At 54.2% G+C, this 25,209-nt stretch overlaps 1 protein-coding gene across 8 annotated transcripts; it reads left to right on the top strand.

Moving 5' to 3' along the window:
• Positions 1 to 976: 976 nt before the first annotated feature.
• Positions 977 to 24,738, top strand: Slc6a12 (solute carrier family 6 (neurotransmitter transporter), member 12). 8 transcript variants are annotated; one of them, XM_013520166.1, is made up of 17 exons: positions 977 to 1,302; positions 1,515 to 1,723; positions 3,967 to 4,045; positions 5,862 to 6,126; positions 10,688 to 10,822; positions 13,336 to 13,476; positions 14,074 to 14,161; positions 15,205 to 15,337; positions 16,614 to 16,748; positions 18,200 to 18,303; positions 18,664 to 18,788; positions 19,347 to 19,459; positions 19,968 to 20,105; positions 20,824 to 20,926; positions 23,083 to 23,183; positions 23,415 to 23,585; positions 24,238 to 24,738. In XM_013520166.1, the coding sequence occupies exons 4-17, from the start codon at positions 5,922 to 5,924 to the stop codon at positions 24,379 to 24,381; spliced, it is 1,836 nt and encodes a 611-aa protein (XP_013375620.1). In that variant the 5' UTR covers positions 977 to 1,302; positions 1,515 to 1,723; positions 3,967 to 4,045; positions 5,862 to 5,921; the 3' UTR covers positions 24,382 to 24,738. The 8 variants fall into 8 exon arrangements, with proteins under 8 accessions (XP_013375620.1, XP_005396079.1, XP_005396082.1 ...); XM_005396022.2 differs by having other exon boundaries at positions 1,539 to 1,723; XM_005396024.2 differs by lacking the exons at positions 977 to 1,302; positions 1,515 to 1,723 and adding exons at positions 2,546 to 2,828; positions 3,055 to 3,109.
• Positions 24,739 to 25,209: the final 471 nt, after the last annotated feature.

The raw sequence follows: 25,209 nt of genomic DNA on the forward strand, positions 1-25,209 counted from the left end.
GATTGGGGTAGAAGTGAATAAGGAAGGGCTCAAGGACAGTGAGACTCAGGCCAGAGGCAATCAGGAAGGAGTAACGAAGGGAAGGAGTAGGCCACTCTGTTAGAAAAATCAAACTCTGCTCCCTGAGAGGGGCACAGGAAGAGGATCGGGCTGGGCAAAAGGGTGAGTTTGGAGAGGGTGGTGTCCTAATCACTTTCCTCCATGCTGCGACAAATACCTTATATCCACAAGTTAAAGGGGGAGGGGTTGGTAGAGATTTCACTCCATAGTACCCCGGCTCCGAAGCAGGATGACACGGCAGAGAGGCATGGGAGAGGACAGATGGGTAAGACATGGCAGACCGAAAGCAGTCAAGGCGGGAACTGCGGAGCGAGGTAAACCTTTCCAGGTCACACTTAGTGACCCACTTCTTCTTACCAGACCCTACCTCCTAATAGCAAGTCAGCTATAAGCCCCCGTAATCTAATCCCTTCCAAAGGTCCCACCTATGATCACATGAGGTTTAGTGGGACATCTCAGTAGAAACCACAACAGATGAATATTTTGTTCTTGGATAACTGCAACTATTTACTCCCGTGAGCACTGGTGTCCCCTCTGTAGTAAGCTCTATGGTCCGTATGTGGTGAACCAAATATACACGGACAATGCAGATACAGCAGCAGTGTGGATCACACGGGCCAGCGGAGCACAGGGGTGACAAGAGCGATTCTGGAGGTCTGGGCCCTCTTTTGCCAGGACTGCCTCCAGCCTGGCCTACGGCTTCACAGAGCTGAGCCATCTAAGAACTGAAACTCACGCTGTTTTTTTCACAATGGGGAACCCCGTGCCACAGGCTGAGAGGGGCCTGAGACATGCTGCGTGGGGGTGTCCGGTGGAAAATTACAGACCGGAAGGCTCACTTCACAGCCGTCCACTGCGGGGATGTTCTCAGAGACGAAGAGGAAGCACATGTACAGGGAAATTTCCCTTTCTCCCACAACGTCCCCTGCCTCCGCCCACCTACAGCTGAAGAAGCACCTCTGTCTTCTGAAGAAAGGGCCGTGGGACAGTCCTGCGCCCAGCATTGTGACTAGGTGCTTGGGACTGGTGACAGGGACCCCCCTCCGGAGAGGCCCACTGGGCCCCTGGCACAGGGCCCACACAGTCAGCCCTTCTCCACTGACGGCTGCCAGGCCGCCAGGCTGTGGTGGATGTGTCCTTGCCCTGTGCCTCGGGGCGGAGGGGTGGCAGGGCACCGTTAGTGCTCGTCAGGATTCCAACCTTCCTGTCCAGAGGACCCACAATAAACGCCAGCGACTCGCCGTAAGTGCTTGCGATACCTAAGCGACTTGCTATGGGAGTTTTTACTCTCACAGCAAACCTGCAGAGCACATATTACTTTACAGAGTGGGAAGCTGACACTCGGGTCCCTGTGTAGCGCCCAGACTGGTAGACAACAGAGCAGGAGCGCAGGGCCGGCTCTGCCAAGGGCTGTACCCGTGGCCTTGATCCTCCCTGCCGCTTCCTCTACACAGGCGTGCTCAGGGTGCTTTCTCTAGGAAAATCCCAAGGAGGGACGGTGGTTGTGAAGGACCAGAGCTTGCCTAGAAGCCACAGAGGGCAGGTACTTGGTGGAAAACTCCAGCTGTGATTCACCCTCCTCCTGAGCCCGTCACTGAAGCCAGCTCCCTCCAGAGCTCTCAGGTTCCCGCCTGGAGTCGGTGGCGCACACCCTACTGCTTCGGTAAGAGAGGGCCGTGCCTAAGAAGGGGATGGTGCTGGGGCGCTCAGCAAAGGCAAAGGGGAGGGGTAGGCAGCAGGAGGAGGGGAAGGAGTTCCCAGCAGCCGTGTGTGAGCCCTTCCCAGCTCTGGAGGGGTCTGGAGACCCCTGGAAAGAAGGTGCTGTAGAGGGAGAGAGGTAGTGGGGATGGGCTGGGGGAAGGGCAGAGGCCTGACTTCTGACACTGGGTGTCTAATCCTGCTTTACAAAGCTCTGGTCTCCATCCTCCTGTTGCTTGTGGTATTTCTCTGTCCCTTCACTTCCCAGCACACACACACACACACACACACACACACACACACACACACACGCGGAATGGCATGAGGGTGGAGGACCGCTCTCCTTCAGGTCTGGTTCTTGGCACTGGCTAACCCACTTCCCTGGGACTGACCGTGCTGGAGCTGAGCAGATTGCAGGGGGTGGGGGACAATGACAAGGCCAGGCAGCAGGAGAGCGGGTGAGCAGGAAGTGAGGCTCTGACTGCTGCCCCGGAGGGAGGGGGAGCGGGCTGAGAGCTGGAAGGTAGAACTTCACAGCGCTGTGAGCGCGTGGGGGGACAGGGCCCTGGGAGCCCCAGCGGCCAGAGGGAAAGTGTGATAAGCAGTAATGCTGGAGCCAGGACATGGGAACCACCCAAAGGCCCCCTCAACACACACAGCATTGGGGCTGCTCGGGGATAGCAGGAGAGTGAGTAGCAGGAGAGTCCACGGGTGGGGAGCAGCCAGGGCAGGGGGAGTAGGGGGGTGGTCACCTGACTGAGGGGGAGGGAAGCAGACAGTGCCCAGGAGGTGGGAGGGAGGCTGGACAGGAGGAGCCTCGGGGCATTTTTGAGGCTGGATCTGCAGTCCGTGCTGGCTGGTAGCACTCCAGCCCTCCCCCTCTCAGCAGGCGGCCGCCGGAAGCCCAGTATCTCCCTGAAGGAGGAAGCTGCCTGCTCCTGGGTTGGGGGAGGCACGGGTGCGGGCAGTGAGGGAGCACAGCAAAGGCGTGGGCAGCCACCAGCAGAGCCCAGCCACTCCTGGGGCATGAGGGACGACAGGCGAGTCAGGCTTTGGGGCCATGCACATAGGTATGTGAGAGCAGAGGGACGTGACGGGCGATCGCACCAGTGTGTGTACAGGAATGGGTACTGGTATGTGGGTGTGGGGTGGCCGAGTCGGGCCGGGCCATTCCTGTGCCTGACTGGGAGAGGGGCACGTGGAACAGCATTTCTCCTTGCTGGAGCCCAGACAGGCCTCTGTCTGTGCGTGCTGCTCCCGGAAACAACGTTGCCTCTGCACCCCCTCACCTCCTAGACACTGCAGCCCAGCGTGCACTTGGGCGTCTTTGCTTCGGGGGGGCCTGAGTATGGTAAGGTCCATTTCCTGTCCCCTGTCCTCTGTCCCCTGTCCTAGCTTGGCAGGCAGGTGGGTAGCCTTGTAGGGGAGAGGCCGATGGCCGAAGAGGTAATCGAGCTGGGGCGGGCCCTGGGGAAGGGGAGAGCGCCAGAGGTTGTCTTAGCTGTGGACAGTGCTGTGGTGAAACAATCCCTAGCGAACGGGCTGGAGGTAGAAGAGCGTGGTGGGGAGCGGGGGACGCTGTCCATTTTAAAAGTATCTCAGGAAGGAGAGCCCTGTGCAGCTCGTCTTTACGTCTAACACCCTCCAAGACATTGTGTCTGGGCGTCTAGCTCCAACCCCTCTAGCGGCAGCTTCCGGCTCTTTCCTCTTGGCGTGCCATGGCTCCGGGCTGCCTTCCTTTCCACTTGCTATTGCTTTTCTCCTGGTATTTCAGTTTTTCCTTCTTACCCACAAGTCACAGTCCTCCCAGTAATCCTTTTATTTAAAAAATATAGTATGTGCTGTCCGCGTCAGTTCATCAGTTCATACTCTCTTCCCTGCTTCATCTCTGGTGCAGCTCAAGTCTGGGGCTCCCGCTGGGTTCTGGGACTTCCTGCCCTGCGCTCCTCCGGCTTTCCCTTCATTTATTCCTCTCCCGAGTCCCCTTCTCCAGTCAGCGGGGACCGTGCTCTTGCCATAGCCTCTCCGGTCTGGAAACAGTGAGGCCGGTCTCCACTGTTGCCCGGGGACCCTGTGCCTGGACCGGCACTGAGCTGAGCTGCCCTGTGGTTTGGTGAGCCGAGACTAGCTTCTTGTTTTTTATGGCTTGCTTGGTTCTGCCCCCACTCTCCCAGCGCCCTGTTGAACAGGGCTCGTTCTCTCTTTTAGGAAGACTTCAGGCTGAGAGAGAAGGTGTGATTTGCCTAGGCTCACGCAGCAAGACCCCGCCCCACCGCTTACTGTCTTGGTAAGTCCATCCGCCCATTCAGAACGGTCGCCCTGAGCACCTGCCTGCCAGGTGCCGTATGTGGTTCCCTAATCTCTGAGTGTCAGGTCCTGGGGGCACAGCTGAGCCGACAGGAGTACCAACTTCGCAGACCGCCTCGGGGATAAGATTTAATAAGGCACTGGAAGGATCTGTTTGTTTTTAGCACAGCACTTACTCAGATGTGAACCTTTTATTATTACTGTAATGAGCTAAGTCAACTAGAACGCAGGTTTCCTGTCTGTGTTTTTGCAGCGGTGATTTCAGCTCATTCATTTATTCATTTGTTTGGGAATGATTCAGGGGCCCTGGGTGCCCCAGTTCCAACTCAGGAGCAGTGTGCCTGTCTGAGGGGAGCTTTGTGGCGCCTCCCCTGGGGCCAGGTCCTTGTGGTCTGGCTCTCAGCACATCCCCTTCCCCCTGCTGTGGCTCTTACTCCCAACCCGGCCCGGCCCTTCCCCTCTGTCTTTTTCTCTCTCCTATCGGAGGCTCACAACCTCTGAGTCTCACTGGTGACGTCTCCAGCTTCCTGCAGGGCTGAACTTGCAACAGAAGCCTCTGAGTGGCCCCAGCACCGGCACTTCACCCCAACACACGTTTCCATTCCTGGGATTACCTCTACCCTCCGGGTCACCTTCAAAAATTTCCATCACCTCATATGGCTCCTGCCCACACCTCTCTAACTGACTTGGGCTTGGGCTGTTGCCTGGGTTAAAAGAACCAACAAATAAACACAGACTCTTCCTTCATGAAAAGATGCCCTGTGTTTCCCTAGAGCCTCAGCGGAGTAAGGAGCCCTCCATAGACCAAATTGCTGTGATTCCCCCAGTACCCACTGGAGGGGAGGGGGGATATGCACTTGTCCCAGCCCCCATGTTCTGGGCCCTGCCCTGGGGATTTCCCTGGGATAGAGGCAGATGCGACTCACCTCCTGGCAGTGGACAGTGGAGAGGGACAGAAAATAATGCAGAGGCCCCACATAATTCTGCCGGAGGCTCTGGGATCTTTGGGCGCTGCAGGATGCAGGTAGGGCCGGCAGTGATGGTCTGAGTGGGCAGTCCAGCTGGGTGCAGTTGTCCTCGGGTCATCTAGGCATGTCCACCACCCAGTGGTGATTGCTGTGCCGACCCCTCCTGGCCCCACACCCACCAGTGATTTAAGGACAGAGAGACCTGTGAGGAAGAAGGAATGGGCTCCCCCGGAGGCCCTGGTGCCGATCCTCATCCCCTTCTGCCTGGTTCAGAGGTCCTACTTCCACCTTCAGCGCCTGAGAAACTGGCCCTTTGTGAACCCTGCGCTGATCGACACAGGGCTGAGCATCCAACTGGCTGGGAGAACTCCATGCAGCCCCTTGGCCACACCCACTCTCTGACCCTGGCAGTCTCAGACCCCGTCTGCATAGGCCAGAGGCTGGCGTGGCATCTCTCAGACCCGGGGTCTAGGCAGACAACCTTGCGGTGACGGTCGTTGGCTGCAAAGATCAAAAGGACTTGAAATCAAGGTTCTCGAGCCTGGGTTTTAATACCTGCTCTGCTCCTAAATGGTCTTGGACAAGTCATTCTGTCTCTCAAGGCCTGATTTCTCCATCTGCAGAGTCAATTAAACCAAGATTTGCGCTCTATGTGGTCCTTGTCTCGTGACTCTGAGAGGTGGAAATGCCACAGAGAAAAGTCGGGGAGGACAGTGGTGTTCTGAGAGCCAAGCCTGGCCTGGGGACGTTGGCAGGGAAGGCGGGGCCGGTGGGGACAGTGCGGATGGTGGGGCACACATGGGGTTCACAGCTCCCCTTCTTCTCCAGGCTTTGCCTCTCAAGCCGTCCTGTCCTACCCCGTGGGGTCTCACTGTCCGCGGCAGGGCTATGGACAGGAAAGTGGCAGTCCCCAAGGATGCGGTCTCCTGGATCCCTGAGGAAGCAGAAACGTTGGACCAGGAAAGCAAGGACCAGGTGAAGGATCGGGGCCAATGGACCAACAAGATGGAGTTTGTGCTGTCAGTGGCCGGGGAGATCATTGGGCTGGGCAATGTCTGGAGGTTTCCCTATCTCTGCTACAAAAATGGAGGTGGTGAGTTCACTTGGAGGTAGGCGCGGTGGGGAGTCGTGCCTTGACAGCGGGGCAGTGCCACCGGGGCCCCACCTCCCGGGCAGTGTGGTGAAATGGAAGGTCTGTCGTGAAGCTGGAGGGCTCAGCGGAGCCTCAGTGTCCATCACAGTGATGTTTAAATGAGGCATCTGGTAGACCAAGGCATCAAGGCTTTTAATAAGCTCCTTTATTATTCTATATAAGTGTCAGTGGCTGGTAGAATGCATCCATTCATTCAACTGCAGTAGTAGTTAGGTATTTCAAGCCTATCACATGCCAGACACTGTTCCAGACACAGCACAGAGCTCCCTGTGCATTACATTCTGGTGAAGGCGGGCAGATCCCAGGCGCGAAGAATGTGTATGTCAAATGGTGATGAGTGGAAGGATAAATAAAGGGGGAGGAGGGAGAGGGGTCATGGGATTTACGGGGATGGGGAGAGGGCTTTGAAATGTGGAATAGGGTGACCAGGAAAGGTTTTTACTGAGGAAGGTAACATTGAGCAGAAACTTACTATGGTGCAAGAGTGAGTCAGTCTTATGCATGGATAAGGAAGGAAGAATATTTCTGATGGGGAAGCAGCAAGTGCAAAGGTCCTAGGGCAACAGCACAACTGAGTAACCATGAGGAGGCAGCAGGGCGTGGAATAAGGAAATAATAGGGAATGAACTCAGAGAGGTGGAGGGGTCAGATGCTGCAGGCTTTGTTTAGAGCCGCTGAAGAATTCTAACTGGAGAAGTGATAGCTTGTCTATGATTTTTCTTTCAAATGAAAGAAACATAATTTTACTGTTTTACGGTCCAAGTAGTAAAAATTAGCAGCATCAGGGCACAGAGGGGTCACATTCTTTTTGAAAATGCACAACTCAACAGATTTTAGTATAGTCACAGAATTAGGCAACCACCACCACAATTTTAGGACATTTTCAGCTTTCTAACAACTCCGTGCCCACCAGCACTCCCCTCCCCATCCCCATTTCCTTCTGCCACAGCTCTTGGAAGCCATTAGCTTGCTGTCTGCTCGTACCTGTCTATTGGTGGTATTTCCTGTAAGCGAAACCCTTCACTCTGTCTTCCTCTGTGACTGGTCAGATTCATTTTCACCCCTTGAAATTAACTTTACTCTTCTTTTGGAATGGATGCATTCTTATCATAAATATTAGAAGTATTCCAGGAAGGTTGAAAAAAAGGAGCACTCACATTCAGAGGTAACCATTGTTTAGGAAAACCCCTCTAAACACTATTCGTATTTAATTTAACAACTATTTATTGAGCATCTACTAGGTATCTTGCTATATGTTTTAAACCTTGGAGTTATTGTCACAAACTTCTTGAACCAATGACTCCAAAGAAACAGCGGTGGGATTGTGGGGGTGGGTCAGGGCTGGGTGCTGAGTGCAGAGGGAGCTGGTGCTGGCCAGAGGTTAGGGAGGCAGAAAGGGGTGGTGGCTTATTTCCTTGTCCCAACACACAAGGTCATGGACAGGTGAGATGCTCGAGCCAGCACTAAGGACTAGCCAGTCCCAGGCTTCATTTCACAGAGCTAGCCAGACGCATGCAGTGTGGGGCAGCGGGTCCCCAAGTCCCTGTATGCGTGTCACTCTGCCACCTAAAAAGACAGTGTGTGAGGGCTGGGAGCTCGGGCCCCAGGCTTTGGTGCCTGGGCTGGGTCATCTGGGAGAGACAGACCTAAAGAACATGACATCATCGCTTAATCCAAAGGTCAATATTTTTTGCTGTTAGCTGGAGTGCTACTCATTGTGAAAATCAGCTTGATCTCAAGCTGACTGTAAGTCTTGATGAGCAGTTAAATATGTTTTTTACTAGTTTAGTTAACAGTTCTACAGAGAAATCTTTCAAAAGCGTAGAAATAAGAAGGTTATTGATCTGATATGGTTGTCTGTTATATAAAAAAAGACAGGAGCCCCGAAACCAGATCACCCTGGAGAAACTGTTCACCTCAAGCCAGAACTATATGAAATTCTGAATACTGACACTGTTCGTGGTTCAGGAAAGACACTTGGCAGGGAGAATAAGGCATAGCTCAGAAGGGAGGGAGGCAGATTTTAACCACCAGCATCAAGTACCTGTCTGCGAAGATCCCTGTGGGATATCCTCAGGTTGCTCTGTCTACAGCCTGAGCAGACCCCAAGCGGGCTCGGACCAGGGGCGCCTCTGTGGCAAGGGTTTGGTAAACTAATTAAGGGAGGATGTTTGTAGTACTGGTGTGGGAAGCCCCAGCAGAGTGCAGAGGTTGGAGGATCCCCCCACACTCCACCCAGAGACTACCGCCTCCCTCCCCCAAAGTTCAGACCTAAGGGACCACCCTGCGGAGGCCAGCTGTACGCCTCCAGAGGTCCCCTGTCTTCTGTCAGGGTAAAAGTCTGCAGCCCAAGGACAGCGCTGAAGCTCCTCCTTTGTTAAAAGGCAGGACCTCCTACAGCTGGTGGGAAGAGGCCTGTAGTCTTCTACAAAGTATCCTCTTGCGGTACTTTTCCTGGACACTGAGCCATGTCCTTTTCCTGTAAATTGACCCTCAGCCTAGCCTTGGGACCATCCAAGCAATGCAAACCTGAGCTAGTGTGTTTAGCAACGCTCTGGAAAGGCAAATGGGGCTTAACTCGGACTTCGGGCTCAGTGGAGAGTCAGGAGCTTGCTATGGCTCCCTGGGGCCCAGAAGACACACATCCTTCTTTATTCTCATGCATATCTATTGGAAGTACAGGTTGGTTTAAGGGTTTGGGAGGGCGATTGGAAAATGCTCAACAAAGACTTTTTTTTAAAATGTGCATAGCACAAAAGTGGACATCAGCAGATGAACGGATAAGCAAAGCACGGTGGGAGCATCATTTAGCCTTTCACAACAGAGACTTCTGATACATGTTATGATGTGGATGAATCTTGAAGATACGCTAAGTAGAATAAGCCAAATACTGCACGATACCGCTTGTGTAAGTGCATAGGATAGGCAGGTTCACAGAGACAGGAAGTAGAGTTGCTGGGGGCGGGGGGTTAGAGCGGGGAGACAGGGAGTTACTGTATGCACGTGGAGTTTTGGTTTGGGAAGACAAAAAAAGTCCTGGAGGTGGATGGTGGTGATGGTAGCACAACATGGCGAATGTGCTAAATGCCACTAAAACTTAAAAATAGAATGGCACATATATAAACACACACACACAAAAGCAAAAAAAGTGTACACCTTTGGGATCAGCAATTACCCTGCTGGTTATTTGTGGAGGGGGCAGAGGGACATGGACAGTGGGCTTCCCTGGAACGCTAGCCATGTTCCTAATGAAACAACCAAAACATCCAGTGACAGGGTACTGATGAAATGCACTGGAATTCCGTGGGCTGGGATACTCTGCAGCTACCAAAATGATGACACAGATATATATTATTGATAGAAGGAGGTTCATGATATAAAATTTGAAAATGGTTGGCAGATAATACATAGCCGATTCTCATTTTTTTGTTTTTTGTTTTTTTTTTTTTGGTACTGGGAATCGAACTCAGGACCTTGCCCTTGCCAGGCAGGCGCTTGTGCCGCTGAGCTATATCCCCGGCCCCTGGTTCTCATTTTTGCAAAGAAGAAATTTATGTGTGCTCCTAAGAAGTCGGGAAGGAGGGCTGGAAGGGCTGTTGGCCTGACAAGGCAAGAGTTCAAGAAACAAAGGAAGCCTAGGCAATGCTTCGCCCTTTCCTTTGGCCTGCAATTTCCATTTCTCTACACCATAAGTGGGATTACTTCAGAGACATTGTGATGTGGGGTGGAGGTGCACAGCCTCGGGATGAGATCACCTGGGTTGGAGCTTCCCTTACCTCATTTCGGCCTCAGGCTTTGCCTCTTTAACCTGGCCTCAGGGTTCTCCTGTGTAACATGGGGACGGCGGTGGTACCTGACCATGGAGGCTGTTCTGTGAGGATCTCCTGTTGGTGAGGCATTAGAAGAGGGTGTGACACACAGTAAGCACCAAGTAAGTGCTAGGAGCCTCTGAGGGTGCCACGTGACTCACACCCCTGGGGCGCCCCAGGCTGGTGGTGTCTGCACCCCTCATGTGTAACCTGGGGGCTGGCTCCCAGGCCTGGCTCCCCCTGGCGCCTGTAGGTCAGCACCTAGACAGCCTTCTCATCCCCTGCAGGCCAGAGCCAACTACCAAAATCACCAACAGGGAAATAGCATTTCCCAGGCGTTTTTGCTTGTTTGTTTTTCTCTGAAAGGTACCAGACTTGAGAATTTAATAAGTACATCTTATTATACACACCACATGTTTTTGTTCCCAAAATAATACATTGACCGGGTTTGTAAAGCACACTTACAACACCAACAGTGTGCGTTTGGGGATTCCCACCTCCAGGTTCTTTCGCTTCCCTTCCGAGGCCTCGCCCACCTCACACACCTCACACACCGCTCAGGTCAGAGCGTCTCGGCCTCCTCCGGCTGAGGGAGGCAGGCTGAGGGTTCAGATGCCGCAGGACAGGGTTTTAGGAGGCCCAGGTGAGAGCGCCGAGGCGTGGCTCAGCCCCGGTCTCCCTCTCCTCTGCAGGAGCCTTCTTCGTGCCCTACTTCATCTTCTTCCTCAGCTGCGGCATCCCAGTGTTCTTCCTGGAGGTGGCGCTGGGCCAGTACACCAGCCAGGGGAGCGTCACAGCCTGGAGGAAGATCTGCCCCCTCTTCCAGGGTGAGTGTCCTCCCTGTAGGGTCGCCCTCCAGAAGCACTCTTCCTCTGTCCCTCCCTTCCTTACCATTCGGCCGCTCGTCCATCTTACCCCGTGCTAATCGCACAGTCGGGCTTTGTGGGGCCCAAAGCCCATAAAGCTTGGGAGGAGGGCGTGGTCTAGGAAAAGCAACGCAGAGTTACACGTACGAGCAGAGGCGCAGAGCTTGGAAGGGGTGTGTGTGAGCGTGCGGTGCGGTTCCACATGGGCATCCAGCATGTGCGGGGCCCTAGCCTGGCTCAGGCTCAGGCCCAGGCTCAGGGAAGCCCTTTGCCCGTGTTTTTCATCCAACGCCCCAGTGACTCTGTTGAGCCACTTTGTAGATAAGGGAAATAGGGCTGTTCACAGAAGTTTTGGGTACCCTGCTCCTCCCCTCTCGCGGTCCTACAGACGGGACTGCTCCTACTCCTAGCTCTCCAGCTCTGCTGGCACGAGTGTGAGCTGTGGGCTGCTCCTCCTCCGTTCCTCTTTAGGTGAGAGGGCGAGTCCCACGGGGACCAGTGAGATGCTAAGAGTCCCTGAGAGCTTCCTTGCAAATCTGAAAACACGGAGGCTTCTTCCCCTCCACTCAGCGCCTGAGGAAGCCCCCGGAACCGGGCTATCTGGGGCCTCCCAGGCAGGGGCCAGGCTGTGCTGAACAGAGGCGCATGGAGGGGACACGCTGGCTCCTTAGCAGGCCAGGCGCCCCGCGGACTGGGGAGGGCAAGCCCGGGGGACCCTGTGGAGGAGCGGGGCGGGGCTGGGCAGGGCGGAGCGTGGCCCCCCTGTCTGCTGACAGTTCAGGGCGCCGCAGGAGTGTCCTGGTGCTCTGCTCTGGACCCAGCAGTGGTCCCAGGTGGGTCTTGTCCCCAGGTTCAGGCAAGCTCCTAGACAGCGAGGCAGGGCTGCCCTCTCCAGAACGGTACGTTGTCTTACGGGGGTGGTGTGGGCGGAGGGGGCCCCGGACGAGCTGGGGTTGAGATGGCTGCTCCTTCCTTTCCCAAGTTACTGGGCTCCTAGGGGCCTGGGCGCGCTGGGAGAGGCACACTCGAGGAGCGTGCTGCTGGTGGGGCCTTGCCCGCTGCTCTCTGCCGGTGTGCTGCCCGACGCCGGCTCGTTCCCATGGTGCCCTCCACGTCCACTGCGCACGCGCAGTCTGCCTTCGCCCAAGCTCCCGGGTTCGCGTCTCGCCCACCTTCCTGCCCCTTGCCCAGCCAGCACCGTTAGGGTCGTGCTCCCCACTCCAGGCCCGGGCTCCATTGTTTACCAGGCTGATCACGGCCCTGTGCAGTCTGGCTAAGCCCTTGGGAGCACAGCAGCTGCTTGTTTGTGTGTGCCTGGGTGCTCTGCGTGCTGTAAATATCCCGCAGGCTCTCCCTGCTACTACCCAGAGATCCGGTGGCAGCCCAGGGCCTCCGCCTTCCTGCAGCGCCCCCTGCCTGATGCTGGGGAGGCCATCATAGGGAACCCTACTTTGCCAGGCCAATCAGAAAAGGCCAACCGAGTGGGCTCTTCTGGCACAGGCGGTTTGGCTCCCAGTCGGCATTGACGTCCGCCAGCCCTCAGTCCCACAGTCTTTCACTAAGTAGCATCTGCTGCTGGTCTGCACAAACAGGGTGGGGAAGAGACGGGTAGCGGTGGGTGGGCAGGCCCTGGCTTCTCCGCACTGGCTTCCACACCATCTGCCCCTGCCGCCCCCCTCCCCCATTCTTCTTTTGGTCATTCTGCAGATTGAACCCAGGGCTTTTGCACTGAGCTACATCCCCACCCCTTTTTATTTTATTTTTTCTTTTGAAACAGAGGCTCACTAAGTCTCTCAGTTCCCTGGGCTGGGCTCAAACTCGCAACCTTCCTGTCTCAGCTTCCCTCAGTGTTGGGATTACAGGTGTGTGCCACTGTGCCCAGCTAACATGCTACTTCTTAAACGACTGGAGAGATTCCAGTTGTGTAGCATGTTTGTTTCCGCTGAGGAGACCAAGTGTATCCACCAGCCAGAGCCTGAGTGGCTAAGTGCTGAAATAGCACAGGGCTTCAGTTCTTGACACGGGCCCACTTCTCTCTTCCTGTTGGGCGTTTTGCTTTTTTTTTTTTTTTACCCCGCATCTGATTCTTACTACCTCCTCCTCTTTATGCTTTAGTTTTCCCGCCCCTTTTCATTTTACTAGCAGTCTGTGATTGTATTAGAAAAATAGGAAAGGCAGAGAGGCAGAAAAAACCTGAAACAGTGAAGTGAAATCTTATTTGTGGGGGCGGCCCTTCACGAGTTTCTCTCATGAAGAGATATATTCACGTATATGTTACAAAAATGGGGAAATGCATAAGGTAGTGACCTATAACCCATTTTTCTTACTTAGAAAAACACACTGTGAATAGCTTCTCATGCTGATGAATAAACCCTAGTGGTTTTCTTTGTGCAGCACTGGAGACAGGTAGCACACCTGGTGGTTTCTGGGTAACTTTTTTGCTAATGTTAACCTCTTGGGTCCCTCCTCCCAAGGCATTGGTATAGCATCTGTGGTCATCGAGTCTTATTTGAACATCTACTACATCATCATCCTGGCCTGGGCACTCTTCTACCTGTTCAGCTCCTTCACCTCTGAGCTACCCTGGACGACTTGTACCAATCCCTGGAACACAGGTGCCCATCCTTTCTGCCCTGGGCTGGGGTCTTTCCTTCTAAGCCAGCTGGCAGGTGACGGCCAGGTATAATGAGGGACATGGCAAGACTTGCTGGCTGACCCTCCTGTGGGACCTTGGACTAGTCTCAGGAAGGATTAGTGTGGTGATGAGAACTTGGTGGGACTGGGTTGTGCAACTGCAGGCCATTGTCATTGCCTACTTATTTATTCACTTGAAAAATATTGGCTGGGCACTTGTTATGTGCCATCCCTGTGCCAAGGCTGAGCAAGGGCACTGTGGATTCACTTCATTGAGTTTATAGTTTAGTGATAGAAGCAGACAAATCAATAAAACAAGCACCCATCACCATGGGAAAAAGAAACAGAGCAGAACTCTATAGCTAGGGGAGGGAGGAGGGTGGGCAGCACTCCGTGCCAGAGAAGAGCAGCATGTGGACGTGGTCCCCTGTCTGCAGTCTGGAGATGTGGGGGACAGGTGGGCAGGTCAGGGATGGCAGGAAGCTCTGATGATGGGGCCGGAAGGTCAGGGCACCGGGGTATAAGGGCATCTGTCCCCACTGTGTCCCTCACTGATGCACCCCGCTTTGTCCCAACAGAGCATTGCGTGGACTTTCTGAACCACTCGAGAACTAGCACAGAGACCCACTCTGAGAACTTCACCTCCGCTGTCATGGAATTCTGGGAGTAAGTGCTGGGCCCGGTTGCCACATGCCCGGGGGCCCTAAGCAGAAAGTCTGGCTGTCTAAGCTGTGCAAGTGTGAATGTCTGGGGTGCAAGACTAAGACTCTCTGTGCATGCCTTGCAGCACTCACCCACTCTTGCGCCCACTTGACCCCACATCACTGAGCGATGAGGGGCATCATGCCCACCCATGCCTTCCTACCTGCACCCGCTTATTTACCCCAAACCCACACGTGACCGCCTCGACTCCCATTTTTCCATCTGTGTCCCCCTGCACTCTCCCACTTCCCCCACCCCACACTTCCCCCACACTTCCACACCATTGGACACGTGTCCAGTATGTGCTGGGAAGAGCCTTTGCAGCCTCAGGGAGCCGACTGTATCTCTTCCAAACTCGGGGCAGTAATGTCACACCGGCACTCCATGACAGCCACAGTAGAAGATTTGTGCCACAGAAGTCGTTACACTCACACGTTCGCCCTCCCACACCACTGCGTGCCCCTCCTCCTCCACCACGCCACACGTGCCCCCCTACCGCTTACACCAACCTCACCCACACAGACTCACCATATCTGCGTGCCCTCTCACATGTGTGCTGTCAGTTGCACGACCCTCTCTACGCACGTACACCTCTCTCGCCCCGTATGCCCCTTTAGATCCTAGCCCACGTCCTGCTCTTCCCTTGTTGCCCGCTTCTCACTGATGGCCCTACATCTCTAAATATCCACTCTTCGTGCACTTGTTCGTACATCCTCACCACCCTCAATCTCTCTCTTTATCCCTCTGTACAACAGAGAAATCGGGATGAGTTAGAAAGACACAGATACCTATGGGATTACGGTGATTTGGTCTCCTAACAGCCAGGGCCGTACAGGCCACAGGTGGGAGCATGGCACGGCCGTGGGAGAGGCTGGGGAGGACGGGGGCGTGGGAGCCCTGGGGCAGGAGATCTGTGGGTCAGTTGTACGAATCAGGACACTTGGCGACAGAGGCACATTGTTGCTTTAGCGTCTCATCTGATGGTTTATTTTTTCCCAATCCACCAGGAGACGGGTTCTGGGAATCACCTCGGGCATCCACAACCTTGGGGCCCTGCGGTGGGAGCTGGCCCTATGCCTCCTGCTTGCCTGGATCATCTGCTACTTCTGCATCTGGAAAGGGATCAAGTCCACGGGCAAGGTGAGGAGTGTGGCCCCTGGTAGGCTCTCTGTGGCCCCCACAGTGCTGGGGGACACTTTAGAGGGTCCCTCTGCAGAGATGAAGGAAAGAGTTGTTTAAGGGAGAGACATGTTAAGAATAGGTGAAGTCATAGGAGGCAGAATTTAGCTCAATACAAGAAAAATCTTTCCTTTTCAATAAACCATAAAAGTCTTGTTTGTGTAAGTAAATATTCAGAGCAAAATAAGAACCATAAAAGCCCCACTGTTGGAGCAAATCACTGTATGAACCTGAAGGCAGGTTTGATCTTCTAATCCTTGCCAAGTTTTGCTCTCTTCCCCTTGTTTTTTCTGCGTGTGTGTAGGTGTGTGTTGGGATCCATTATGTGTGTGTATTACACAGTTAGAATCACAAACTCCTGCAGCTTGCTTGTGTTTAATAACAAGACAATTTTTTAGTAAAAATCAGGAAACAGAACTGTCTTTGGGGTGGTAAGTTGCACGTCACTGAAGGGGGTCAGGTCAGGAATGGACAACAGTGGCTTGTTCTACAGAGAAAATTCAGGCTTCAACATCCTTTCCACCCCAGAGAGCTCAGACTAGTGCTTTATGCTGCTTAAACCAGGAAAGGGAAGGGAGCTGACTGTTCCCATTAGCCTTACCTTTCGGCTTTCCCAAAGCGGCCTCCCTTTCCCAGGATTGTTATAAAAATAAAAGCAGTAGCAATGATAAGAACGATAACAGTGGTACAAGGACACAGACAAGGCTGCCGCTGGGTAGGGAGCCAAGATTGGCCAGGTGGAGCGGAGCGGCCTTTGTGTGTCCTGGGACCTGGCGCTCGGACCACCACTGCTCCCCCAGCTGTAAGCCTGGAAAAGTACAGTCTAAACCTCACAGATGACCGTACAAATCGGGCCACTCCACTGCCAGGAGTTGTCCCGCCCTCTACGGGGCCATGGGGAAAGCCAGGATAAGGGATTAAGGCAGACCAGAGTCTGGATTGTAAAATAGTCTTTGAAGGGTTATGGGCTGGAAATGTCACCCCTCCTGGGCGCCTCCCCCCCGCCCTGCTGATGTGTATCTTACACTCCGCTGGGGAGTAAGACCCACTGGAATGTGCAAAGGGAGGTGTGGAAAGTTTCACCGCTCACCCCTCCGGCCGTGTCTGTGGGCTCAGAGCCTGGCGGTGAGCGTCGTGTGACTGTGCCGCCTGGGGAGGGGGCGGGAGAACTGGAGACGTCCTCCTCCTCCTGGCAGCCAGTCCCCCCCAGCAGTGACCTTGGCTGGCTTCCCTCCAGGTTGTTTATTTCACGGCCACATTTCCCTACCTGATGCTGGTCATCCTGCTGATCCGAGGTGTCACCCTCCCCGGGGCCTATGAGGGCATCATCTACTACCTGAAGCCAGACCTGCTCCGTCTCAAGGACCCCCAGGTGGGCGTGTGTGGGGACTACTGGCGCAAGGCCCCAAGACTTTGAAAGTTTCCTACTGATTTAAATTGGGTTTAAAACCAGTAGATGTTCACTGGAGAAAAAGTAGATAACACAAGAAAAAACTGAACAAGGAACTCAAATCTCTTATAATAAGATATAATCTCTTTGCATTTTAGTGTATTTCCTTCCAGCGTTTTTTTTCCTAGGTGGGGTGTTTTGAGCATAATTGAAATTATTATATTTAGAGACATATGTCCTTTTTTCTCACTTATATTATGAGCCTTTTTCTGGCTATTGTCATCTGTAAATTTCATTTTTAACATCATCTGTGTAATATTTCCTCCACTTATTGAACAAAAATGCCCTGAGGACGCATAAATGTTCTAGTGCCAGGGAAGGGTATGGACAGCACTGGCCATCTCCCTGCCTGCCTGCCTCAGAACCCCATAGCCTGGCCTAACAGCCGGGTGGTTCTTGTTTTTAAATATACAGTGGTCTCTCGGTATCTGAGAGGGATTGTCCACAATACCAAAACCCACTGAGATTCCATGTACTTATTTAAAATGGCACAATATTTGTATATAATCTTTGCACATCTTCTTAGATCATGTTTGGATTACTTCAGTACTTCCCACCAGGGAAATGCTATGCAAATAGTTGTTATACTGTATTGTTTAGGGAATAATGGTAAGGAAAAAAATCTGTACATGTCAGTCCAGATGCAATTTTTTTCCTGAATATTTTCCATTCATGGTTGGTTGAAACTTTGGATGTGACACCCATGGGTATGCAGGGCCAATTGTACTAATTTAGAGAAATGTAAGTTTTTACTACCACTGCTTGAGGATGCACTTCTCTCTGCAGGGCCCTTGTGAAATTCGACTGTAATTTATTTTAATCTTTAATAACTTGACTGGCCTAAATAGCATAACTTTATGGTTTCAATTTTTTACTGTGGAGGGGCTGGGCCCTTCCGATATATTGGTTACCATTTGTTTTTCCTCTAGAACTTATCCGAGCACATTTTTTGCCCCCCTTCGCCCTGTCTTAGTGGTTTTCGTTATGTTTTTATGAAGTGGCCCCTGCACCAGGTCACAGCTGCCTAAGGTGCTGCACGTACACACTGCTCTAATGAACGTGCACTAGCTGTATGAGTGCCAGGGTCTCTTAGCTCTGCAGACAAGCCCTGCTGTCTCGGGTACAGCCTGAGTAGCCCACATGTATTCAGTGTCTCCAAAGTGCCGATGGGAACCAGACTGCAAAGGGGCCCTGCCTGTGAGAAGGCCCCTGTGGGGAGGAGGAAGACAGGTTTGTGGCAGGCAGGACAGGTGTGACTCTCAGGGACGCTGAGAGGCATCTCTGCTGTGGGGGAGCTCTGGTGCTGCTCACACTGGCGCCAGGCCGTGGATATCCTCCCTGCCCCCTTGACCACTTTCGTGGGCCTCATGCAGGTGTGGATGGATGCGGGCACCCAGATCTTCTTCTCCTTTGCCATCTGCCAGGGCTGCCTTACGGCCCTGGGCAGCTACAACAAGTACCACAACAACTGCTACAGGTGAGGGCTGGTGGGGCTCTGTAGGTGATGGTGAACTGACCTCTCTGGGTGCTGAGGAGGGCGGGGTCCCAGGGGTGAGCTCTAGGGGGACCAAGACCCTTGTCCTGGGCCCAGGGAGCGGCAAGCAGTGTCAGTCTGACACGGTGGCTCCTTCCCAGGTTGAGTTCCTGCCCCTCGCCTTCCTCTCCTCTTCCTGGCCCTCGATCACCGCCCCCAATGCCGCTGCTCCTTCTCTCTCCAGCCCCCTTTTCCTGCCCTCCTTTTTCCTTCCTCCGCCCTCTCCCTCTTACCCGCTTCCTGTCTTATGATCTCTCTTCCACCCGAGCTCCTTCTCATCTTTGTGTTCACCCCCTCCCGCAGGGACTCCGTCGCCCTCTGCTTCTTGAACAGTGTCACCAGCTTTGTGGCCGGCTTTGTCGTCTTCTCCATCTTGGGCTTCATGTCCCAAGAGCAGGGTGTGCCCATTGCTGACGTGGCTGAGTCAGGTAGGTGCCTTTATGCCGCCTGGGCTCTCAAAGGGAGAGCAAGGGAGCGGGAACGTGAAGATCCCTCCTGCAGAGAGGCAAGGGTCCAAGAGCTGGGTGGCGGGAATCTTTTAGCCTTGAGGGCAGAGCATAGAACAAAGCAGGGCTTCCAGAACCCCTGGAGGGAGAAGGAAGAGGGGGCGGATGATCTGATAGACCCAGTGAGGGACGCTGGACTCAGCGAGGGTTGTCGGTCTGCTCTGTTCAAGAGCAGAATAATGCACTCTTCAATGCACTCTTCAAGAGCAGAATAATGGACTCTTTTCACCCTCTTGGAGCGCCCCACTGTTCACACCCATATGCAGGCACATACACGCATGCATACAGACATGCACACGGATACACACAGACTCACACAGATACACACAGACTCACACAGACACACACAGATGCACACAGACACAGATGGACACACACACAGGTGCTCAGAGAGACACAACAGATGCAGACAGTCCTGAGGACGGGGCTGCGGCGGGGGCGGCGAGAGCTAGCTCACCCGAGGGTGCGCTGTCCCTGCAGGTCCTGGTCTGGCCTTCATCGCGTTCCCCAAGGCCGTGACCATGATGCCCTTGTCCCAGCTGTGGGCCTGCCTCTTTTTCATCATGCTGCTGTTCCTAGGCCTGGACAGCCAGGTATGTCCCCCCAGCCCCGGTCCGCCCCGGTGCCCTTCTTTCCAGCCTCCGGATATCTTGGCATTCCCTGTGCCTCGCTTCCTTCTCTGAGGTCCCCTCTGTTGTCCCTGCTTTTTGCTCGGGTGGGTTGGGCGGTCCCAGGCCTTGATACCTTCCTCTGTGAAGGAGCTGTCCGCTTTCTTCTCAAGGCCCAAGGCTTCGTCCTACACGGGCGCCCCCCCAAGTGTCTTGCCAGCCTTCCCCCTGCTGCCACCCCCAGGCCCTGCCTTGGGGACGAGCAGATCTGCCCCCTCTGGCCTTCTCTGTCGGGACTCCTTGTTGTGGAGTGTGGCTAAGAGCAGGTTGGCCTGGCTGCAGGATGCTACCCCTCCTGCTTCTGTGCCCGCCTCCCCACACCCCCTGTGTCAGTGTTGAGCGGCTAGGGAAGGAAGTCCGGGCAGGAGATGGCATGGGGGGGGACAGTGCCCCGCCCCGCCCCCTCTCACCCCACTCCTCTCCTGGCCCCCAGTTTGTCTGCATGGAGTGCCTGGTGACAGCCTCTGTGGACATGTTCCCCCAGCAGCTCCGGAAGCGTGGGCGGCGCGAGCTGCTGATCCTTGGCATCTCGGTCGTGTGCTACCTGGTAGGGCTCTTGCTGGTCACTGAGGTGAGTGTGGCGAGCGGTCTGTGGCGTGGCTGCGGCAGGACAGGGCCACAGGGCACTACTGACCATTCGTAGAGTCACTGTGTCCTCGGCTGTCAGGTGGAGTGTGGCCACCTGCTTGGTCTCGCTCAGAGCGAGGCTGTAGAGCCATGAAGGCAAAGAAATTGCTATATTTGGTTGCAGCAGAAGGAGGAATATAGGAGATCAGGTCGCTGTAAAGTCCAGCGATATTTTGGTTCCAGACTGCGCTAAGGACACGGTCAGGAATGTTCCTTTCCATGTGGTGGTCCCCCCTTTCTTCTGATAACTCATGCTCAGAGGTTCTCATCCTGTGATATCAAGGAAGGCTGTTCTGCTTCTGGCTCACCTTTTCCCTCAGCAGAAAAACGGCTTTTTCCTGAGAGCGTAGCAAGAGTCCAGGCTGTGACTTACTCAGGCCTGGAGCCAAGGGAGGAACAGAGTGAGGCGGTACCAGTTCCCAGAAGACAGGGTACTGGGCAGACAAAACAGTGCGTGTGCACTGCAGATGCCAGCGTCCTCCCGGGCAGCAGGGATTAATGTCCTGAGGTAAACGAGGGTCCTGAAGGCAGCACAGATGCAAGAAGTGAGTCTCCAGGAGCTGTGCAGGATGGCGGCCCGCAGGGACATGTGCCGCCTTGTAGTGGAGTGGATGTGTGCTGGCCCCAGCCCCTGGGCCTCAACGGCACTCCCTTCTCTGCAGGGTGGGATGTACCTCTTCCAGCTCTTTGACTACTACGCCTGCAGTGGCATCTGCCTGCTCTTTCTCTCCGTGTTTGAAGTCATCTGCATCAGCTGGGTGTACGGTGAGTCGGGGCAGTGTGGCCGGGCCAGCGGGAGGAGCTGCTCAGATGAGAGTCTTTGCCACAATTTCCTGCTTCACTGTCCTGGAAGGGTAACCACGGTCGGGCAGCCTGGCGTCTCTCACGGGGGTTGCTAGAGCTGAGGTCATGGCAGAATGAGTTTCTCTGCTGAGTAGAGGATGGCATGATAAATAACCCCACAGGGTGTTCTAGAATTGGAGGCTGTTTAAAGCCCTTTGCCAGTGGGACCCTCAATCAGAAGGGATCTTCAGGGCTAATCTCTGACCCCCACAGAGTCCTGCATCCCGTCAGTTAGGGTGGGTGTACTTGTAGTCCCAACTGCTCAGGAGGCCGAGGCAGCAGGATTGCAAGTTTGAGCCCAGCCTGGGCAATTTAGCTAGACCTTGACTCAATAAGGGGTGGGGGAGCTGGAGATGTAGCTCAGTAGCCCCTGGGTTCAACCTCCAATACTGTGAAGAGGAGGAGGAGGAGGAGGAGGAAGAGGAGGAGGAGGAGGAAGAAGAGGAGGTAACAGCTCATTCCCCATTCCCTTTCTAGTAACTATGCTATGTCACCCAGGGTTTGAATAGTTCCATGGCTAGGAAGATCATTCTTGTGTTTTTGGAGCAGGCTTTTCCACTGTAGCTACTACACATTTCTTTCTTATAGTGAGGTGAGATCTGCCTTCCACTGACTTCTACCAACAACCTTACGCCTTGGCCACTGAGCTAACTAAGCAGTAATGCCAAGTGCCTCGCTGCTGCCCTTGTCACTAGCACGCCTGATGACAACGGGGAAGAAACCCTCCCTTGTTGAGCGTTACTGTGTGTCAGGCACTATGTTCTCATCACACGTTCTCACGCTATCTCAACAACAGCTCTTGCAGGGAAAGAGAGCCTCAGAGAGGTTGGGTCTTTTGCCTAAGTTCACACAGTAAGTGGAGGAGCCATTATCCTACGCCAGGTCCACTGGTCCCACTGCACACGGTCGGGGGACACAATGCCCATGTTAAAGGCTCAGGGCAGAGAATAAGTTGATGTCACACACTGAGGTCTCAGGAGAAGCCATGAGCAGGGAGATTTATGATTCTGCTATCCTCACCCTTCTTATTTGTGTTCGCTCCTTTCCTTGGTGATGTCTCTTACTTTTTCTCCTCAGATGTCTGCTGTCTTCCTGGGTTGCCCCTACCTCTTTTCAAACCTTGTTCTCAGAGAGGATCTGATAAGCTCATTCAGTGAGCTGTAGATGGCTAAGAATGTTACGCTTACCCAGAAACATACAGCTTCTAACTCAGGGTTTTAGAAGTCAAAGCAGTCCCTGGTACTCGGGAGGCTGTGGTGTGAAGGTTTCAAGTTTGAGGCCAGCTGGGCAGCTTAGTGAGGCCCTGTCTCAAAAGGAAAACTTTCAAAGAGTTTTGTGTATGTAGCTCAGGGGTAAAGCTGCCCCCACTCCCCGCTCAATCTCCAGCACCCCTCCCCCAGCATCAGAGCGGTGGATCTTTATCGTGGGGTTTCACGCATCAGGACCAGGGAGGAGGGACTGGGGAGGTGTAGGTGAGCTCTCCAGATACCTGTACCAGCGAGTGGTTCTGTGCTTTACCACTGAGAGGCCTGGCTCTGCCTAGAAAGAGAGCAGTTGCAGAAACCTAAGGACATTAAACAAAGTAAATCTAAACAAGTTAGTATTTTTGCTCAGCCCAGATCACTCTTCCTACCATGCTTTACTGGGGCCTCAGACATGGCTCCTCTGTGGCCGGCGTCTTGTGACCAGCAGCTTTCTGGTCCCATCCGAGTTTATGTGACACGCTTGAGCAGTGGGAACCCTGGGTGTTTTGACTTGAACCAGATTCCTCTCTGCTGCCCAGGGTAAACAAGCATTTGCCAGGCCACTGAACCTGGTGTAGGTTCACACCCCTCTTTTGTGGTTAGGACACTGGGATGTCCTAGGCAGCGGGGCAAGAGAGGGTTTATCGTGACAGCCCTTGCTATGTGCCTCTCTGCGTCTCCACTGGTAACCAGGGTGCCGGGGATGCATGGCACTCTTGCAGCCTGTTGGTTCCTATCACAGGGTGGGTGGGGAAGGGCATGAGCTTCTGCAAAGCCTCTTGAAGTTGGTTTTTCCCTCTGGTTCTCACACTCTTCCCACATTGTGCTCGTCAGGGGCAGACCGTTTCTATGACAACATTGAGGACATGATTGGCTACCGGCCATGGCCCCTGGTGAAGATCTCCTGGTTCTTCCTGACTCCGGGACTTTGCCTGGTACGTGCCCGCCCCTGCCCCTGGGAAGCAAGGGGTGATGCCTGCTTTGAGTTCCACATGCCCCACCTTGCCTGTGGGTTTCCTCTTGCCTTGGACCACGATTTGCAGTGAATTTTACTGTCCCAGCTCAGATGCCCTGCAGGGTCTGACTTCTCCTCCATCCTGGCCTGTGTGAACAGGGGGACACCTGCCCACCCCATCTCACCCGCACCTGCTCTTCCTCAATTTCAGGCCACCTTCCTCTTCTCCTTGAGCAAGCATACACCGCTCACGTACAACAATGTTTATGTCTACCCTCCCTGGGCCTACTCCATTGGCTGGATCTTGGCCTTCTCCTCGATGGCCTGCGTTCCTCTCTTCATGGTCATCACCCTCATGAAGACCCAGGGTTCCTTCAGGAAGGTAGGTGGCAGCCAGAAATGATGGCACACACTTGTAATCCCAGCACTCTGGGAGGCTAAGGCGGAAGGATCGCAAGTTCAAGCCCCACCTAGCAACTTAGTGGGGCCCTATCTCAAAATAAATTTAAAAAGGGCTGGAGATGTAGCTCAGTGCAGAGGTCCTGGGTTCAATCCCCACCAGTTGTCCAGGGGAGGTCATCCAGGGAAGGGGGGTGCAAAGAGAGGTAGGCCCAGAGCATACACGTGTTCTGAGTGGGGGCAGCCTTGCCACCATGTGCAACCTTGATGAAAGGGCCTTTGGCAACCAGTCCATGACTTTACTTCAGAAATGCTCTTAAAAGCCATAGAACCCTCACCTTCAGAATCTGACCCGCAGCAGATCGTGTGGGCAAGGTAACCAACTTCAGACCGCTAAAGGACTAAAGGGGACACTAAGTCACAAACAGTAATACGAAGGAGCCTGAACACAGGAAGTTTAACAAGCACAGACAGTCCCTCCTCCATCTTAAATCCCGCTCCTAAAATTGTACAGGTAGCTGACGGCAGAGCCAGGCCTGGAACTGGGAGGTCACACCCTTGATCCCCATGTGGTACCTCTTCTTGCTTCTTGAACTGTCACCAGCAGTGCCACTGAATGCTTCTCCTCTTTGCAGCGTCTGTCCCAGCTCATCATCCCGGATCCCAGCCTGCCGCAGCCCAGGCCGCACCTACACCTGGAAAACGGCCCTGGCCAGGACTACAGGCCGTTTCCCCTGAAGGAAGGCCTCATTGCTGGAGAGAAGGAGACGGAACTGTAGGAAGGGCGAGAGGCCTGGAGCCAGAACCCGGGCAGGGCTGCCCTTCTCCATGAGAAACCTCAGCCTACAGTCCTCTGCCTCCGGCCTGCTGAGACCTCTAGGAGACCCTGGGCCCAGCCGGAGGCCACTTCCCATCCTTCCCAAAGTGGCTCTAGGCATCCGCATCTACATGGACTCTTATCCCAAGCCCCCGACTTCTCAGATGAGAAAACCGAGGACCTGGCAGACAAAGGAACTTTTTCAAGTTTGCAAGGGGAGCCCGAGACGAGGCTCAGACCTGACGTCCTCTCACCTAGGCTCGTGTTCTTTCCATCCTGCCCCCGCCCCTGTTAATACGCACGTACAGATTGCCGCCTCCACGGTCTCTTGTTTGTCTCACCGCACACCTGCTCGGCCAGTCCTGGGGGGAGGGAGTCCTCGGCTAGTGCCCCCCAGGATTCCCTACTAGCCCATGCCCATCCCACCCATTTTCTCTCTGGATTTCTTGCTCTTGTTGCTTTTCATCTCCCCTTCCCGAGGGTGCTGAGGGTCTTCAATAGAAAGAGGGGCTGTGTGCAGGGTGCCCTTTGCTCCCACAGATGGTTCCCTCTGTCCCTCGCTTCTGTTCTCTTTCCGCTCACAGAGTTCCTTCCTAGCTGGGAAGGCAGGGTGAGGATAAGTTCGTCCTGCATCCAGAAGGGAAAGGAGGAGAGAGAGTGCGGCAGGTTAGAACACTTCAAGATGGCGCCCAGGGGCACCGGGAGCCAGCTAGGGGGAACGATGCCCAGGTAGATGTCACCCAGATGCCTAGGTAGATGTCACCCAGAGCTACTGCCCCAGGGACCAGAG

This window comes from Chinchilla lanigera, unplaced genomic scaffold (genome assembly GCF_000276665.1).
Source record: "Chinchilla lanigera isolate Chin_1 unplaced genomic scaffold, ChiLan1.0 scaffold00053, whole genome shotgun sequence".
NCBI lineage: Eukaryota > Metazoa > Chordata > Mammalia > Rodentia > Chinchillidae > Chinchilla > Chinchilla lanigera.